The 20,382-nt window shown below is 37.8% G+C and overlaps 1 protein-coding gene across 3 annotated transcripts in view; it reads right to left on the reverse strand.

The window, feature by feature from the left end:
* The window catches only part of VCAN (versican), a 106,588-nt gene that overhangs the window by 58,576 nt on the left and 27,630 nt on the right, over positions 1 to 20,382 (reverse strand). For 2 of the 3 annotated variants that reach the window (XM_072958432.1, XM_006197630.3), the window contains exons 6-7: positions 10,296 to 10,589; positions 454 to 3,444 (exon numbers count right to left, since the gene is read on the reverse strand). In XM_072958432.1, the coding sequence (XP_072814533.1) occupies positions 454 to 3,444; positions 10,296 to 10,589 (3,285 nt within the window). The remainder of the gene's footprint in view (positions 1 to 453; positions 3,445 to 10,295; positions 10,590 to 20,382) is intronic. The other variant, XM_006197631.4, reaches the window with a different exon arrangement.

Genomic DNA, 20,382 nt, shown 5'->3' on the forward strand with positions numbered 1-20,382 from the left:
ATTTAGATGTCTTTCTATCAGCCTTAGGGATATGCAATACGGTTTTAGCTGTCCACAATGTAAGTACTGAAGGTTAATAGTTAAAGACCAATGGAATGTTAACACAGTCTAGTACTACACTTGAGTAGTAACGCATGGAAAGACACTGAAATTAAAACATTGGGTTCTGAATGTTCTTAAGTGATGTAACAGTGATGGTTTGGTTATATTAGATGACAAAGCAGGGCTTCTTATAACTTTTAAAATAAAACTGTACCTAACATTCTTCAAAATTGTTTAACACATTCTTCCAATTCTTGTACAAATACATGAAGCTAAAACAGAATTTTTTCACACTCCAGTTATCTTCTAATGGCAGCATTTGGCATGTTGGCATTTATTTTTTTCCAAAAGTAATTTTCAAGATAAAATGGTGATTGCCTTGACTGGTATGTCTAGAAAGCAAAGACTTACCTGTCTTGTTTTCTCTGACCTCAATAATGTAAACATTTATGTCAGGGTGGAATTTTGTCCCTGCTGGGGGTTCTGGAGTGGAAAGTGCCTGTGGTCTAAAGGCTTCCTGGCCTTCCACAGTGGGTGGTCTTGTTGGCTGCGTAGCAGAAGGAGTACTTGAAGTTGTGAAATATTCTCTATCAATATCTGTTTCTGTTTCCTTGGCTACAATATCCTCAAGGGTAGTGAGAGGAACACGAGATGTTGATTCTTCAATGATGATCATGTCACTGGTTGTTTCTTCATCAGGCTCTCTGTCAATGAGAGGTGGTTTCTCAGTGGATGCTGAAGTTGTGTGAACTCTGTCTACCGAACTGAAGGCAGCAGTGATGTCACTTGGAACTGTGGCTTTAATTGTTGGAAATTCTGGGAGTTCTGTGGCTTTGGGCTTTTCAAATAATCCTGAGCCTAAATCAATATAATCTAGGGATGTTTTCTCTCTTTTCTCAGTAGTGGTTTCCTCTGTAACCTGGGTAACACTGGTGCTAAAAGGTGATACAAATCCCCTTGGACTGGTACCTTCTGTTTCATATTTTTGTTCAGGTCCTGGACTTAAAGACACCTTTGGCCCCATACTTGGTGTTAGTGTTAGCATTTCATCTGTTTTTGCTTTGTGCTCAGTGACAGCACCAGGTGGAAAAGATATACTTTGCTCAACTTCTCCAATTGGAGTTGTTTCTAAAACTGGGACTGTCACAGAACCTGTCACCAATCTGTCTTCAGAGACTGTATATGCTGACCCATCACTCTCCTGTTCATCCAAAGGTGTCACTGTTTCCTTGGCTGTGTCAGCTGTAGAACTGAGAGTAGGAACTGGTTTCTCTGGAGTCTGTCCTTTCCCAGGGAATCCTTCCTGAGTAGTTCCCTGTGTAATTTCCGTCGCTGTTCTTAAAGTTTCAGGAGAAGCAGTAGCTTCCAGGTAAGTCTGATCAATCACACGTATGTCTTGAGAGGGTTCACCCAGAACTTCATCTTTTGATGGAATGGAAGGTACCAACACTCCCCATTCTGTTTTGGGAATTACAGAAAGAGGAATGGTATGGGAAGAGTCTACATAAGTAGTAGGCTCCTGGGTGCTACTATAATTAACAAATGCTGATCCTTCCATATCCAAAGTGTGTGCAATTTGGGGGACAGTAGATATAGGCTTAGACACATCCGTATCTTCTCCTTCATCCAAAGCACTTCCTTCCATGGTCGTATAAACAACTTGGCCTTCTGTGCTTGCGAGACGTGAAACTTTTTCTTCAGTCGTAGAATCTCTCAAAGTTGACTTTTCTGCAATACCAGTTGATGTAGTTGGCTGAAATCTAACTGTGAATTTTTCACGGTCTGTGATGTCTTCCTCAGTAAACTCCTTTAATGGCTTTTGAGTACTGTCTGGGATAAGAGTAAATTTATCTCTTCCATCTTCAGTAAAACTTGGGATTTCTTTATCCTCTCCACTCACTCCCACAGTGGTGAGTAAGGCAGGGGGCGATGTTGGAGAGCCTGCATGCTCCGTGGACTCTAAGGGCTTGGATGTTGTGCTACCTTCATCCAATGACCATTTTGACACAGTGACCACCTCTACATTTAAAGTGCTTTGGGTCAGATGCACTGTTGTAATACTCTCATCATACTTTGTGGTGTCTCCAAAGCCATCTGTTTCTAATTCAGCCGGAGTTGTCATAAAGTCTTCCTTCACATCTGTTGCCTCTGTTGGTGCCACACCTGGCTTCGTTGTTGTCAGTGCTGGGGAATCAAAAGATTTGGTCATTTCCACCGAGGACTCTGTAAGATGAAGTTGCTCTGAGGAAACTGTAGAGAACTTCATTTCAGAAAAGCCTTCTTCCTCTATTTTTCCTATAAATGGATCTTTAGTGATTTTTTCCTGTATTTCATCATCAGTGTAAGTCAGTATAACTGTTCTCATCTCTGGTCTTAGTGTTTCCGTTCTTTCTCTTCCTGTCTGTGGAGAGGGATAAATAACTGTAGATGTTCCCTCGACTAATCTTTGATCACCAGAGTAAGGAAACAATTCTACTTCTGTATGATGCCATGATGGGAAAGGTGTGGCGAACACATCCTGGCCAAGAAAATCTTCAGTTTTCCTACCATTAGTTTGTTTCTCTTCCCAGCTGTCCGTGGATGACTCCTCACCATCAGGCACAGTTACAAGTGAAACAATGGTTGGTGCTGAGACCAACTCCACATCCTCTAGTTGAGTGTGGGTGGTGTCTTGTGAAGTCTTTGACACTGTAACGACTTCAGGTATTTGACTAAAGACCGAGGTACTTGGACCAGATCTAACTGTAAATGTTCTGTCTTCACCATCACCTTCTCCCAAGGTGAATCCGTAGCGACTTGTAGTCACTGATTCAGAAACAGTGCTTACTGTTTTCTTTTCAGTTTTGGATTCCAGCGTCCTTGTTGTAGGTACAAATGGGATTTCACTTACAGAGAATTCCTTGGGAGGAGTGTGCTTTGATATTTCCATGGATGTTACCAAGGGACCCACTTCTATTTGTTCAATTTGTGTAACTGATTCTTGTGTTTGTATCTCTTCCATGACACCATCCCATGAAACAGTAGTATGAAGGGAGATGACAGGTGTACTTTGGGGCACTTCTTCCTTAATTTCAGGTATGTCTGGCTTTCCAAGAGGTCCTGAAGCAGAAGGTGAGTAATAGTCCATATCCCAGGGCTTCTTGGTACCCCCAGCAAGTGCGGGTGATTCGGTGGCTATGCTGTGTGTGACAGTTTGAGGCTCAACTGTGGCTTTCTGTTCAAAATTGACTATATTTCCCACAGGAGGGAATTTGGTTGTAATGACAGGTAATTCGGTGATTAAAGGGGCGGTTGGTATAGTTCTGTCAGGGACCATTTGTGGTTCTTCCGATAAAGTGGGTGAGACAGTTTCTGCAAGCATACTCAGTTCGATGGTTGTAGCCTCTGATACATTCTGTTTAGCTAGAAAAATAATTTCAAAGAGTTGATTAGACAAGTCACTAATACAAAGTTGTACGTCCAGTGTTTGTTAAGTGATGCTGTGTATTTTGCGGTGACCCAAAAGTGTTTCGTGATGGAGGGGAGTCTAAAAACTAGCCCAAAGACAGACAATTGAACACTTAATCATCACAAATTGATCACTTGTTTTATATTGTAAGTATTATCATTGCTTTTACCCATAGGCGTGAAAGACGGACGTTAAGGAAAATGAATATTATGTAATTTCAAGATAAGGAGAAGGCCCCCCCAAAAATGCAGAGTTTGTAAACCGTAGCTATGTTATTTATCAGAAACTACAGCACCAAAGTGAAGCCCAGCAGGAGAACACAGTACTGCTCTCCTGGAGGCTTAGGTCCCTAGCTCTCTCCCTCCTCTCGGGCATGTCTCAGGGGAGAGGGAGTGCCTCAGCTTGCAAAATAACACAAAGCCACATCAAATGTACCCGAGTTCCATGTCAGCTATTACACTGCCCATAACATGAAAGCTTGCCTAAAAACAGGATATTAAACGTTTTAATACCACTATTCACTTGATTGCAGGTGTGGGACATTTGTCTTCATACTCCTTTCAACTCTGCCGTGGAGCCTTGTTCATAATAAATAATAAAATGCCTCTGGCAGAGGCTGCTTTGCATTTGTTGTAGTTCTACTTCTTGTTCGATGTTCTACACACCATGTATGTAACTCTTAAGGGTCTTGGTTCCAGGCTTCCCTTAGCAGGAAATGCAAACATAGAACAGGAAGTAAAGTACCCACATGATATATTTTAGCTCTGTAATTACAAATCACTGGAAACAACCCTGAGTATCAGAAAGAATGGGCTCAGGCAATAAAAAGTAACATGTCATCATAAAATGCTACATTATAATGCCTCCAGATTTACAGAGTATAGCCTGGCTTGTTTAAAGAAATTTAAGTTGTGTGTAAAAGTGATACTGTTGTAGATGAAATTCCTTCTCAACACAGGGAAAATGGGGCAGCTTAGCACATTATATGTATTTTTTAATTCAGATTTTCAAAAATCAAAAACTAGTTGCCAGTAAACTCAGAAGGAAGTGATCTGAGGAAATCTGTAGTCATTGTTTGGCTACATCTTGCATGATTGAAACTAGTTGCATGGGTAATGCCTGTTGCCTCTGATGGGAGGTGTAATACTGGTAGTATCTAAAAGATCTTGAGTCTTCCTCTTAATAATCCCCAAACCAGAGTTCTTGGAAAACAAAACTGGATACTTCTGAGCTCCATCTACTTTGTCAAAATTTAATACTATTAGGGCAGTGAAACTGCACTGTATGATACTAGAATGGTAAATATATGTCATTATGCATTTGTCCAAATTCACTGAATGTACAACACAAAGAATGAACCCTAATGTAAACTATGGACTTTGAGGGAGTATGATGTGTCCATGTGAGTTCAGCAGTTACAACAAGTGGACCCCGCTGATGGAGGATGCTGATCATGGGGGAGACTGTGCACGAGTCGGGGTGGGGGTGTGTGTGAAATCCCTGCACCTTCCACTCAATTTTGCTGTAAATCCAAAACTGCTCTAAAAATAAAGTCTATTTTAAAAGTGTAATGATAAAATAATGTAATTTTGTTGTAAATCAGACATGAGCTATAATAGCTTTCTCATCTTTCATCTGGTAAGAGCTATTATTAGCTGTGGTCATTCCCCAGACCATTTTGAAGCCCAGATTCATCAATTTTATAATAAAAACTTGGTAGCCCTTTACATTATGATTCATTTAAATTTTCTTTGAAGTCTGTCACTATTTATCCTTTTATATTAAAACAACTAAGCAAGAACAACAAAAAAGATTTGGACTCTTCAAAAACATTTTAACAAACTTTGGTCTCTCTCTTCTTTCTTTCTTTCTTTCTTTTTCTTTTTCTTTTCTTTTTTTTTTTTTTTAAGAAAAGCTTTCTCTGCATTCATTTCCTGGAAGAAGCTTTGGTCTATTTTGATTGACATGAACAACTTCAGGAACCAAAGTGAGGCTGACCACTTTTCTTTTAATTCAGTTCTCTACCCTCTGAAATTCCGTAACTATTACCTCTTTTAACTGCCAAATATTATGTTTGTTTTATAACTGCATTCTTTGGGGAAATAGTAAAATGTACATACAGAGAAAGTTCCCATGGAAACATAATATAAACACTTTGCACACTGCATATTAGAGAAAATTTAATCATATTATATCACATTAATAACAACAAAAAAGCTAATTTTGCTTTTCCCCTCTGGGTATTTCCATGGCTGATGAAATTCACTTAAGAGGAGGTGATAACTGCATTAGGCCTGTGAATCAGGTCTTCCTATGTTCCAACCCAAGTTCTATGCTAGCAACTTTCTGCAGAGCTATAAAAATACTTTTGTAGTGTTTTAAAATTGAAGGACTCAGATTTCAAGAACTAAATAACTGTATGTCATCATCAATGATTACTGTACAGTTTGGTGTCACCTTTCTCTAGTCTGGGAGCAGAGTCAAATGACAGCAGTATGTCTCAGAGAGTCTCCTTTACAAAGCTAGGATTTATATGACTTTGTTTTCAAAAATAAGGGTTTTCAATCATTTTAGAGCCCTGTTTAAAAGTCTGCTTATAATCAAGTTGATTAATTCCACTACTTGGAATGGAAGACTTCTCAGACTTCCTTTTGGGGTTGGGTGGCTCTTTCGTCAACTTAACAGCTGAGTTCCATCATAACTCAGTATATCTGGTCATCTTTTTCAACCATTTCCCAAAAAAGGAAATGATTTTTAAAAACACAAATATCTACAAAGAAATATCTTAAGAGTAAATGCCAGTATTAATGATGACTATTATAAAGGTGAAAGCACAACTCTAGATTGCTCTAGAAGTGCCTCTCTACAAGGAGACTTCACGTGGAGAAAGAAGTTTTTGTCTTGGAAAACTATCAAGTGTCCCTTCGACTCCTCATAATTGAGGAAGCCAACAGAAATCAGAAGGCTTCTTTTCCCACAAAAGCTCCTTTCCAACATTTGCAGCTGTCTGCCACACAGATGTTTCACATCACTGTACTTATGGTATTTAATATCCTATGGACTATCTTCTCCAGTGCTTCTGTTGTGAGACACAAGGCAGATTTTCGTAATAAAATATAAAAACCCTAATAGCAGCATGATAGTCAATTTAACTTGTACCCATACTGCCTACGTTACAGGGAAATGACTAATTTAAAATAGCTCTTCTATATTGAATTTTTTATACATAAAGAACTGTTAACATGGCATTTCACAAGTAGAGTGAATTTTCATTAAGTTTATCCTGGGTTCACAGCTGGGGAACGAGAAAAGGTTGGAACAATGGGATCAGAACTCAAACTAATTCTTAAAGTTTGAGTGATTGAATGCTCACCAATTCAAATTCAATACCCATAAAAATACCAATCAGGGAAGTTTTGACACCTATAGTCAGATTATGATTTAGCGCACAGAAAAGATAATAAGCTGATCATAGACTAGAAGGGCAGGTCAATTGTAAAATGGAACAAATATGTAAGACAGCATGTGAAGTGGTGGGTACCTATTTAGCCTTCTCCAGACCACTATTTCTAGTTCTAAGTTTCATCGAACAGAGGGCTATGAAAAACAATGAGGTTCAAAGCAACAGCACATAGGTGATTAGAGGCCTAGAAATTGAAATTTGAAAATAAGGAAATTGTTTCAGTTGAGGGGCAACCAAATAATTGTGTTCAATAGTAGAAAGGCTGTTATTTAGATTTTGGTCTCCAATGTAAGAAAGAAAAATGGACTCAAATTCTAACACAATGGATTTAGATAAACAGAAAAATTCTCTGAGAGTGATGGTAATAGGCTGTTGGAATGGGTTTTTCAGGAAACATCCCCTATTTCCCTCTCTTGGAGATGATTAATAATATTAAATGAGAGGTTATTATGAGTTTTCAATGGTTTGGATTCACTCAAATTTGGGGAGTATGCACGATCCTTCAAAGCCCTGTGTAACTCTCTTTCACAGAACTTGCTTAACTCTGAGGCTGAAGAATTAAAAGTGCACAATTTAGTTTAATCATCAAGGGGAAGTGCACAGGTAAACTTTATTTCACAGAGATATTAATTTACTTGTTTTTCATGTCTATTTGATGTGAACAGAGTCTCATTATGTTTATCATCAGCCATTGTTAATATTCTACTCAGTGATTTAGAAGGAAAGAGAATTACAGCAAATGAGATTTGGTATCATCTATTCACCAGGAAGTGGCCTTAAAAACACTACATTTGGTAAAAGCAAACAAGAAAACTGAGTTATATTTCTAAATTCCTCTACTAAACCAACCAGCTGTATATCCCTGAAAGAAATCACTTTTGGAATTGCTCTTAAGGGTACAACTCCTAAAAATTCTAACTCTATAGTTAGTCACTACTCAGCTCTGTGGGAAAACTGGACAGCAGGCACATTATCTTGAGAATATTTTTCAAATTAAAAAATACATATATTAAAAGGATTTTTGAAAAATGAATTAGAAATCTGGGGAGGCTGTTGGCATTGTGTGTGGCTTAAGGAAGGCTTTTATGTATGACTAAACTTTCCTAACCTCTTATGTGCTGGATGAATTTTGAATGTGGTAAGGTCTTAGGGAAGAACTAAATGGGAATCTAGCCTTTAGCTTAGGTGGAGAAAAAAACAAAAATTTTAATCCATTATATTTGCAAGTTATACATTTCCAAGTCACATAGACGCAAATGAATAAGGGGAAAAACGGACCTAAACTTTCAAACTTTATTCATATTTTATGTAGATTTTTAGTGGGTGGTTATTTATTTAGTCTAAGTACCTTGTTATTTTGTACATGCATGTGAACTCCTTATTTAAACAAATAATTTAAAACACATCAGGATGAATTCTTTGTGGCTATAGACAGGCTTTGGTTTAAATTTGACCCTCAGGGGAAAAAGAAATGTTTAAAAGCTTTCTAGTGCCAGGTTTATGAAGCACAAGAAAATAAAATTGAACAAGGTAGTCATTTCTACTCTTTCCTTAATTTAACTTCTTTAACCTAACCCCCACTCCACTCCAACACATACACACAAATTGGATTTTCATCCTTAATCAAATCAGTCACTTAATGTAAAACTGATGTTTAAAGCTTGAAAATCACTATCATGGGTACGTGGCTTAAAGGAGCGATACCTTCCTACTTCTAGGGGTACTGCTTTGTTATTATTGTTGATCTGTTTTCCTGAAAATGACTGTCTTTTTCTTAGTTTCAGGGCCTAGGAACACAAGCTAATAGTTTCAGTGGCTCTTCACGGCCAGCTTATATCATCACACTGATACACAACACATGATTTTAACACTCAGAAAAGTGAATTTACAGGAAGAGGTCCAAATGCAGGCATCTTAGCTGGGAGATAGCAATATGTGAAATCACGCCTTTTTGTTGCACTAACATTTCTCCTGCTGACTACTCAGACAGCCCAGTTCTGTGTCTTTTTGGTTGATGAAGAACATCTGTATTATTTCACCTTAGAAATCAATTACAAAATAAGCTGGTGTATTTTCTAATAATTTCAGTTACAGTTGACTGAATCTGTGGGTTCCACATCCGAGGATTCAACCAACTTTGGATTAAAAAAAAATTCCAGAAAACTCCAAAAAGCAAAACTTGAATTTGCCCTGTGCCGGCAACTATTTATATAGTTGGATTAGGTATTATAAATAACCTAGAGATGATTTAAAGTATACAAAAGGTTGTGCATAGGTTATATACAAATACTAAGCCATTTCCCCTAAGGCACTTGAGCATCTGTGGACTTGGCTATCCTGGAGAATCCCAGAGCCAATTCCCCGTGGATACCAGGGGGTGGTGACTGTACATACTGCTATAACGAGATATAGTGGAAACTTAGAGAAAAATTCTCACTGTATTTCAGTGTAACATGGCTCTATCTTGAACATACTCAAGGTCACCAAAAATTCTACAAGATTTTTGTCTTGCTGGCACAATATAGATCCTACCGTAAATGTTATGGTGAGGCTCTGGATTACTTGCTTGCTTAATGAGGCATTCTACAAATATGATACTATATCATGGACCACTACTGTTCAAATAATTTAAGAACATCTGAAAAATTTAAATAATTATATCATAAATGTTGAGAAACATTACTTAAAATCCATTTTAAGTAGTAAACCTAATTGAAGATAGCTAATTTTGTTAGAACTTGCAAACACATACACTGTACTGCAATACGGTACTATAGAATTAATCATTAGAAGGCATATATTTCCATTACTTGAAATAACATGAGATAAAATGAGATTTTTATTTATAGCATGGTTCATGCTTAGGTATTAGCCATGTCAGCTCCAAGTACTCACCTGCCATTACTGAGATTTAAATTCTCCGCCATTTGAAAGAAAGGGTGATACCAAACATGAAATAAACAGAATTCAAAGATTCAATTCAGCCAACAGTTGGCCTCAGTGTTATAGTACCAACAATCTAATTGCATTTAAGGATCGAAATTGATTTAAAATAAGTACTCAGAAACATTTTCTCTGGTTCTAAGTGCGATGCCAGCCCCGTTAAGGCCTTCACCTGACATTTCCTCATCCTCTAAAAAGCCATCTGTCAAACTGCCTGCTGTTGTAACCATACTGCTGCCGTTCCATTTCCTTATTTTTGAAAGTCACTGAACTGTTTCCAATCAGCGCACACACTGCAAGACATGGACTCCATTCCAATGGCTAGCTGAACATCAATTGCATACCTCCGAAGTAATTTTTTTTTAATCTGTAATGTTTAAAAAGGTATCAAACACTTACGTTTATAGCAGTAGGCATCAAATCTGCTATCAGGGGGAGGGAAGCCTGTCTGGTTCTCAAAACGATACAGGGTTCTCACCCCAAGCAAACCACCTCCACACTGGGCCCTGGCCACAGTCACAGGGTGGCGAACGCTGGCGTCCAACAGCCACCCGTAATCGCACTGGTCGAAGCCGTTCCTCCACGCTGCTTGGAGCTCCCCCACCGTCGCCAGGCGCGCATCTTGGTTTTCACACTCTTCTGCAGCCTCCTCAAAGGTGAACTTATTGGGAGCAGTGATGTGGAACACATCTCCTGGAATAAGAAGAGGAAAAAGGTTTAAATTTTACTATTCCGTCCTTTCCTGTTTGTGGGGTGGGGCGGGGGAGGAGAAGCACGTAAGTCTTTTCATGGCAACGCAGCAGCTTCGGATACTTCAGAGCAAAAAATTTGATGGTTAGCTAATGTTTTTATTAATGCATGATAAGAAATAACACACACCAGAAAAGTTTCATTATATATATTTCCCAGGCCATAGAAGCGGTCATTGGATAATAAAGTTACAATACATTTTTTAAAATGAACAAACTTTTCCCAGTGATTCTTGGGTTTAGTGTCCAGGAAACGGGTTTTCTGTCGAATGAAAGCGGCAGCAGTGTACTTATTAACAGTGCATGCTGGAAAGGGGGAGCTGCATTGACCTGTCACTGAGGTTATTTTTCTTTATCTTCAAATCGAATAGTAATTCTCTGACTCTCTTTCTCATCTATCACTACTATCAAAATGGATTAACTGCCATCAAGGCAAGTAATCAAACAAGAAAACCTCCAGGGTTTGAAGAGGGAAGGGATAGAAGCAGAATGGAGTGCTCTTTCCTGCCTTCCTAGCAGGGCTGCCCTGAGAGTCATGCCTGCACTTGGGTGGGGCTCAGGGTGTATGGGGGCCAAAGTCAGCTCTCACTCAACCAGCCAAAGGGACCAAACCCCCCACCACCACTGGAGGAAGGGGCACCTTTTTTTCTGCCTGGGCTGGATGGATACCTTTCACAACCTGTCTGCCCAGAAAGAGCACCTTCCGGTTCTCACAAAGTCACCATATGTGCTGGCAGGGGCTCTAACTGGGTTCCGGAGACTCTTAAATTTGCTTGTTGATGAACAAAGAAAGGCTAAACATTTACTTTCTTCATCGCCAGGTCCCATTAGACCCAATTAGTACGTTCATTATCATTTTACATGTCATAATAAAATATTCTGGAAATGCCAGAGAGCTTGTTTAATTGGAATTTTACTTCGGTAACTAACGTAACCATTGGCTGAAATAAATGTAATGTGAATTAAATGATGCTTTTTACAGAGCACAGAAGTGGCTAAAAGACAGAGGCAGAATTAGAGAATACCTAAGTAGATACAGCAGGCAGGAGGAGGAATATAAAATGAGGTAGACGAGGCTAAAATATTGATAGCTCATTACTGTATTAGCAGAGGGTCCCGTTTCCACTGAGACCACTTGCTGATTCTATGATATATTAGACAGCTGGGATGCAAGAGTTCTTGTGATCTGGATCTTCACCTGACTAAATCCAGATGGAACAAGCGATTGCTTAAAATGAATAGAGCCATTACTCTCTGCATGTGAATGATAGCTTTATAAAAATAAGAAAAATTATTCAGGGGGGAAAGGCCACATCACCTGTATCAGCTCTTCTCATTACAAATCTAAAACTGCTACCAATGAAACTAGGCCAAATCCCAATGAGAGCTATCTGAAGAACAGAAAGAAAAACGACTTTTACCTGACTGGAAAAAAGGTAGAGGTGAGAATGGATTTTTGTCCTTAATTATCTAGGCTGTCAAAGGACTATGATCTCAAATCCGAAAATACACTATGAGAAGAAACATTCCTTTTCCCCATTCCTGCAATGTCTCCCCTCCTAATAAGTGCTAAAAGCATAAAGGTCACAGTACCAGTTGCAGAGTATGTATCCAATAATTTTTGTTAAATGAATGGCATTTCAAGTTCTGGTTCAGAAACAAGGTGCCCTTTTTCTTCCAACCTTCCCAAGCAGCACATTAAAGAGCGCTAACTCTGCTACAGAGCTTTGGGTAGCTGCTGTCTGGGACAGGTGATTCATCTTGCCTGTGGATTTGGCTCAGAGCAACCCAGGGAAAGGCAGACAGAGAGACTACGTCTCCCCGAGCAGCCTCAGCAGCCTCGTCCACTTCAGCATCACACTTGCATTAGGCCTGAAAGCAAGGTACGTGTGAAAGAGGGCAGTGCGCCAACACGCTTCCCCCCGAGGTGGAACACTGGCGATGTTATTACAGCTGGAGGATCAGTTTCGTTGCCTTCGTTTCCTGCATCGTGAGGTACTTCTATGTTGAGGCAAGACTACTGTCCCACTTCACTAACAAGAGTGATCAGCCAACCAGAGCAGGGCTGAGAAATGTAATTAACTGAGTGAAACTCTGCTTCTCCAAACAAATGTTAGTTTGTGTGATGGGGAAAGCAACTTCTCCAAATAGAGCCAGACCAAAGGGCTAATGAAGAAAAATGACGGCATGATGTTCTGGGGAACTGGTTTCCTTGTTTTAATAGCAAACATATTTGGGATATTAAAGGAAACAAAGGTTACAGTAGGTGCTGGCAGGTTAAAAAGAGAATACCCTTATTATTATTAAATAAAGATCTACTTATAGAACTTTTCATATAAAAACTCTCGTAAAATCTGATTTTATACCAAAATAATTATTTAATTCACTTGTTTGGAGGATAGTTTTTACCCATCCAATCTCCAGAAAATAATTTTACTTTTTGATTCAATTCAGTTATCCCTAAGGCAACCTATTCTTCTTTTTGTTTCTATGTAGAAACTTTTCAAACATTGCAAATAAAATTAAGAAAACATATCGAAAAATATATCACCATTGGGTTTCATGTAACTCAGATTAAAAAAAAGTGCAAGATTTAATTGGTATTAATTGAGTTTACCTTAAGCTGAGAATCAAAATAATTCATTTATAAAGATAACATGTGGCCTGTCAACATACATGGCATAATTATTCTTTTATTTCAAAATAATGAGAAAAAGAAAAGAAAAACATTTACTTTAACTCTGTTTCAAAAACTAAATGTCTAAGCCATCCTAAATCATAATTGTTTAACATGAACATTACCTCATCCACTTCAAAAATCTAATGATGTAGTGAAGCATCCACACTGTGGAATTATCATATTGAGTCTTGAATCTTTTAGAATTGACACTAAAACTCTACCAAAAACAGTAACTTGAATATCCAAACTTTGTCCTTCCTACGTATCAATGTCAAAAAATTAAGGCCAGACATCTTATACTTTTCTCAAATATGCTAGAATATCCTGGCATCAGTTTCATACGAAAACCAAACCAGAAAAAAAAAGGTAAATTAATAGGCAATACACCAATAGTAATAATTGAACTAATTCATATTACTAAGTGTCCGTGATTTCTAAGACATCTGTTTTTACTCTTTATTGACAAAACTAAAATAACCTCCTGTCAAGTCTTTTTGATTCATTTAAGTGCCTGGTTTTACATAGATAATCCTTTGACATTATATATGTTTTAATTCAACATAATACAAATATAGGTGACCTGCTGTTTAAATCAGAATTAACCTGTTAAAAGCTTATTGTTGAAGATGTGGATGGGGAAGATTATTAAATTCTGGTCCAAGTTCTAAGAATATATTTTCCAAAAGTGTCTTCTACAGAAAACTGGTGATCCCTGAGACATGACTAGGTATTCCAAAGAAAAGAGGTTTTGTAGACAATGGCATTTAGAAAACAAATATAAGTTATCTGACAGGTTTCATTTCTGCAAGACTTCTCAGAGTATTTAATATTATTGTATTTTCTGGGAGTCCCCACAAGGAAGTTATGATCTGTAAGCCATTTGACCAGGGTAATCTCCTTTTCTTATAGAATACTAATTAATAGTCCTTGGATCTGTTTCATGGAATAATTTGGAAAACACTGCCCTAGAGACATGAGTGTAAGAAGAGGAATCTCAATTGATCCATAACAAATATAACTTAGTATTAAGTATCCTGGTAGCCTGTGTGTCAGCCTGCTCTAGATAGAAGCAAAGTACCAAAACCAGGTAACTAGACAGAATCAAAGGGGGGAATCAAAACAACCAAGCAAAGGTCATATGAAGTCCATTGCCTCCCAGGTTGTGAAAAAGACTGTGAGCAAGCAAAGGATGCCGGGGCAGGCAGAGCAGGGACCCTGATGAAGAGTCCAAGACTGCATTTAAGCTGAACACAGAAGGGTCCCATTTCTTAGAAAGAAGCTCATTTTTCAAAAAGCCAAGCAAGGTACAGCAGATAAAAGCATTTGGTCCTAAACTGTAGGCAGAAGCCTTTCAATCCCATCTCCCACAGAAAAAAAATGCAAGTTTTAGACTAAACACTGACCACATTTACACTGAGAAAAGTAGTCAAGATTTTAAGATTTTTGAAGATTTTATTGATCTACTTTCAGTTTTAAAATCTATAGTCTAGAATTATTTAGAGGTCAAATTATATGTTCTAAACATTAGTCATTAGTAACATTAATGACACAAGACAGAAATTAAGTCCAGGCCAGTAACAGGAGTATAAATCTAGCCTTGGTCCAAAAATGAACCATCATATGAGGATGTATGAAGAGATAAAATCTAAAGTCCAGAGGCAAAGCCAAATCAGGAAGCAAAGGAACAGAGAAAGAGAAAGCAAACATGGGAAATCAAGCAAAGCAATTCAGTTCATTTGCTCAGCTTCTCTCTCTCTCTCCTACATGACTTCATAGGTCAGGTTGTGTAAGTAAGTTCCTACCCCAAGGGGATCTTAGAGGCACCTTTTGGCCTTCGATGTAAGTAACAAAAGTTCCTTCTGAGTTTTATCACAGCATCACCTTTAGAGGAGAGGAGAGAGGAGCAAAGCCTTCCTTGAGAGAGAATACACATACACCTACTTCATTCGCATCAGACAAAGCTGTGTTCTAGCTCTACTCTTGAATACTGTGACTGAACAACTGAGTGCATTTTGGATTTACTGGATAGTTGCCTTCTTGGAAGGCAAGCATTACTTTTATAAGTGGACAATGAGTCCACTATTCAGTTCCAGAAGTTGTCTCATCAGAGCAGCAACATCTATAGGACATCTGGTGTCAAATTTGTAATAAGAGTACAGATTTGGAACACGTTTCTAAATGTTATCTACCCATGAGAGAATAGTCCATTTTTCTCTTATTAAAGAGAGCAAATAAAACATCAGGAAAGAAATATACAAAATATCCTTTATACACAGAAAGATACACAACTTAAGATAAAGTGTCAAGTTAAGTTTTTATAAGAATTCATTGACTTCATTGATGTGTATAGAGATACATATACATTCACATTAGTACACAATAAAACATAACGCAGATCAGAGGATTTCACACATGGGATAATTTGCATGTTCATATGAAAAACAGATACGCAGTATCTTAACTCATGTTTTCCCAAAATTTTAAGTTAAATGCTGAGGCTCTGAATTATTCTTGTTATCCCAACTTTCCAGGGATGTCCTAGAAGAAACTGGAGGACATTGCTGGGGAGATTTTAGTATCTGGTGACATTCCACAAACTAAATTCATCTTAATTATGGGAATTAATATCTTCAGAAATATTAAGAAAAAAAACACTTTGATTTGACAACTAGCTGCTAAAAGACTCCCTGGAAAGTGGACCATGCATCTTTTTTTCCACACTTCTGATTGCTAAATGGAAAAGCTGTTTCTTGGCAGACTTAAAAATGACATATACTGAAATGGCAAGTCATGATGAAAACAAATCAAAACATTAAAAATGACCCACACTATTCACAAGCTAGAGTTTATACCCAGGAGTAACTCAGAAAACTTATGAAAGAACCTGGGTCCAGAGGAAAGCTAAGACAGGATATTTCTCTCCTGCAGACAATTCCCTGCCGTCACCAAGGAGAAAAGGGGTGTTGGCATCAGCAGATCTGAGATAATTATTAGGATGTGAAATGCTTATAGGATAAAATCACTTACAGTATATGGCAAGTATTGTGGTGATAAAAACAGTTGAATGTAATTATTATGTTTCAAGCTTTGGATTTTAAGTTTTTTCAAAGGAAGTTTCTTTTTCTCCGCTCCTCCACTCCCTGCAACCCCCTACCGCTCTCGGCTCTTTCTCTCTCTTTTTTCCCCTTTGTCTATATACACAAGATCAAAGCAGTGAAGACTAATGCTCATTATCCTGGATCACGAAGTCCATCAGCTGTACATGGTTGGTTAACAGCTAACATATCCTGTTATATAATCTTTTGATGGTCGATATTTGTAGATAATTCAAAATCATGTCAAGTCCCCCTAAGAATTTGATTTGATCCTTTAACCTGCACAGAGACCAACCTTCTGTTAGCAGTGACAAGAAAACTTCTGGGGCTGCCAAGGTAAATTCATCCATTTCTAGCGTTAGTCTGGCAATGCTTCTAATTTGGGGGGTAATGAGATTGGAAAGCTAGGTCAGCACCTTTCAAATTTCTCACTTGTCTTAGGCTGAACTTGGAAGCATAATGTGGCTTAAAGCATAGACACTGGGTTTTGAAAATTTTACCCTCTATTTAATTTTAGAGAATTGTCATCTGTCTGCTGTGATAGTTACCATTCTCTAAATCAGTTGATATTCATGGGGAAAGGAATCCACATATTTATCAATGTGCTATTACACAAGATCTTATGTATGTCATTTCAAAGGTTTAAAGACATAGGAAATCCTACTAAAATTTCAACATATTTTCATGGTTTGGGGGATGTCAGACTTCATTCTTTCCCATTGACAGAGCAGTAAGATTTTAATTAGAGTGAGAAAGAGATTCTAAAAAATTTCTGGATGTCTGAGTCTTCAAAATATGTAAGAGATTGAATGTGTTATTTGATTTGACAGGCACAGTATGTCTGCAGGTCAACACAGGAGAATCAGCCTAGATTTTTTTTTTTTAACTTTTCACAGCTGAGAGGTAAATGGCCACTGTATTTCTAAAGAAGTTCTTTCGATTCAGAATTCCAGGAGAAGCTGACATCAAAACCTTAAAGCAATCAATTGTCACATGTTTCAAGAGGTTTATGTCAAGACATTTCTACTTATTTAAGGTGAGATTATAAAATAAAAGGGACTATATATAGAAAATCCTAAGGATTCCATTGAAAAAACTATTAGAACAAACAATTTCAGCAAGGTTGCAGGATACAAGATACAACACCAATATATAAAAATCAATTATATTTTCATATACTTGCAATGAACAATCAGAAAAATAAAGAAAATCCTATTTGCATTTGCATCAAAAAGAATAAAATATTTAGGATTAAATTTAACAAAAGTTCTGCAAACTTATACTCTAAAACCTATAAAAGGTAAAAAACATTGTTGAAAGAAAGTAAAGATGATCTAAAAAAAAAATCCCATGTTCCTGGATCAAAAGATGTACTCCTGTTAGGGTGGCAGTACACCTCAAACTAATCTGGAGATTTAATTCAATCTCAGCTGACTTCTTTCTAGAAAATTACAAGAGAACTCAAGGGGCCCAGAATAAGTAAAACAATTTTGAAAAAGAACACAGTTGGAGGTCTCAAATTTTCCAATTTCAAAATTTACTACAAAGCAAAAATAATCAAAACAATGTGGTACTGACATAAGTATAGACATACAGACATACAGATCAATAGAATAGAGTCCAGAAATAAATCCTTATATCTATAAGCAATTTATTTCCAACAGGGTGCCAAGGCCATTAAATAAGGAAAGAATAGTCTTTTCAACAAATGGTGCTGGCACAACTGGATATCCACATGCCAAAAAATGGATTTGGACTCTTACTTTATACCATACACAAAAATTAACTCAAAATAGATAAAAAGAAAAGTAAAACTTTAAACTTTTACAACTCTTAGAAGGAAACACAAGTTAGTCTCATGACTGGGGATTTGGCAATGTTTTGTTTCACTAATTCTTAAATAACTTCCATTAGTGAAATACTCTGTAGATTACATTCTGTAAATTCCATTAAAATTAAAAGTCAATCTGAGAATCCACAGGCAGGAAATCACACAATTTCCAGATCTGATATCTGATTTTGATCCAATCAAAGCCTCCAAAGAAGCTGGAACTAAACCCTGCTCTAAGACCTGTTTAAGGACATTCAGGCTTTTACCTAAATTTTTAGCTTTCCTATCTAAAGGAATTCATAAGATTAAAAGGAAAGGTGATTTTTGGTTCTAGGTCAGACACAAGGATGACATGAAGTCATTAGACAAGTCATAGAGGTGACTGAGCTATCCTGGATTTTGGCATGAGAAAGCAGTAGAAAAATTAACCTGTAATTTGTGAATAGGTACAATGGTACCAACACCAACGAGGACAGTTGGCTAGGAAGGCAAGAAGGAGGAATTATTGTGAGAGGCTGGAAAGGAGAAAGGAGTATCTGTAGGAAAGAATTATTTCTAAGAGACACCACAGAAAAGAGTGAGAAGAGACATTCAAAGAGAAAAACTAGTATCATGGCAATCAGTAAAAGTAAAACAACTGTATCCTTAGTAAATTTGGTGGACAAAGCTTGGCATTTTTTTCCCAAGTACTATAGAAATGGTAGGGTGGTGGAAGGTAGTCTCTAAAAGAGACAAAGTTTGGAGAAATGCTGCAATTACCACCAAGTATTTCTTGAGTAACTATTATGTGTCTATTACTGGAATAGGTTCTTCACTGTGGTTGGGAGAGTTATAGAAGAAGATCATGGCCTTATCTTTACCAAGAGCTTACAGAAATTTTTCAGAAATAAAAATAATAGGTAATAATTTGTACCTGATGAATATCAATCAACCAGGGGATAATTAAACACCAGACATGTGGAACTAACTCTAAGAAAAGTGAGAGTTCAGAATCAGGAAGTCAGTGTGAGCTAGAAGAGCCAAAGATGGGCTCATGGAGGCAGTCTGTCTTCAGGCACAGGGAAGAGCAGAATGTTGGAAAGATGACAGTCTTGTGTTCTCTGAGAGGAACAAAGCACAGCTGCTGGAAGGAGCTAGCATGGAGCCTGTGGACGGCTGGTGTATGTTTGCTGGGTCATACTGGACAGAAGTAAACACAGTTGAGTAGGTTACTCTCGAGCCAGGTTTGAGGGTTTTGCAGAATGGGCCGAGTTTGTGCTTGAGGAGGAAGGCAACAGTAAATTCACTACACAGTGTTGAGTAGGGGAGTGATATGGCTATGGTGTTTAAATGCTTTGATGATCATAAAACAGGTCCCTTGAAGAACTGTTAAAGGCATGGGGGTTATTTGTGAAATGAGACAGAAACCCAGAGGTGAGACACAAAAATGATTCACAAACTAGAAATGAGGGTATGGAATTCAGAAGAGAGTTCAGGGCTAGACATATAAAACCAAAAATTATTACTTCCATTTTTCATATTTTTGTTCTTTTGGTGTCCTTTTGTTCATCCCACAAAGCATTTGATTCATTTACATACAAAGGAGCAAAAATGAAATTAAACAAACTAATAATAAAATTGGAGTAATGAAATATTTGGAAGGAGGATTGTGATGAAGCCTGGAGAGATGTGAAGTTATACAAAGGGCAAGAAAAAATCGATGTGAGTAGAGTGGGTACGTACAGTTTCAAGGTTAATTTATTAATTCACTCATTTATTCACCTCCATCTGTGGAGCACCTACTGTGTGCCAAGGACATAGCGGGGATACATATGGTTCATTCTCTCCCAGAATCCATAGTCTAGTAGGAGATGGAGGAGTAAGCAAACATTTGCAGGAGGGTGATTATAGCCATACATTCAAAGATCCGAGATGGTAACGGTGAGAGAGACCAACAAGGACTTAGGAAGGGCATGTGGGATGAACGAGAGAGCCCAGAGTACAGATACATCAAAGTGCTGGGAAGCTTGTGTGAAAGTCAGGGAACTGGAATAATTGGGTGGTAGTTGTTTCAGGTGAAGGAAAAGCCAACATGGAAAGTTTATATGGAAAATACAGGCCATAGAAGGTTAGGATGTAGGTTCCCAAGATT

The sequence above is a fragment of the Vicugna pacos genome, chromosome 3, assembly GCF_048564905.1.
Source record: "Vicugna pacos chromosome 3, VicPac4, whole genome shotgun sequence".
Classification (NCBI taxonomy): Eukaryota; Metazoa; Chordata; class Mammalia; order Artiodactyla; family Camelidae; genus Vicugna; species Vicugna pacos.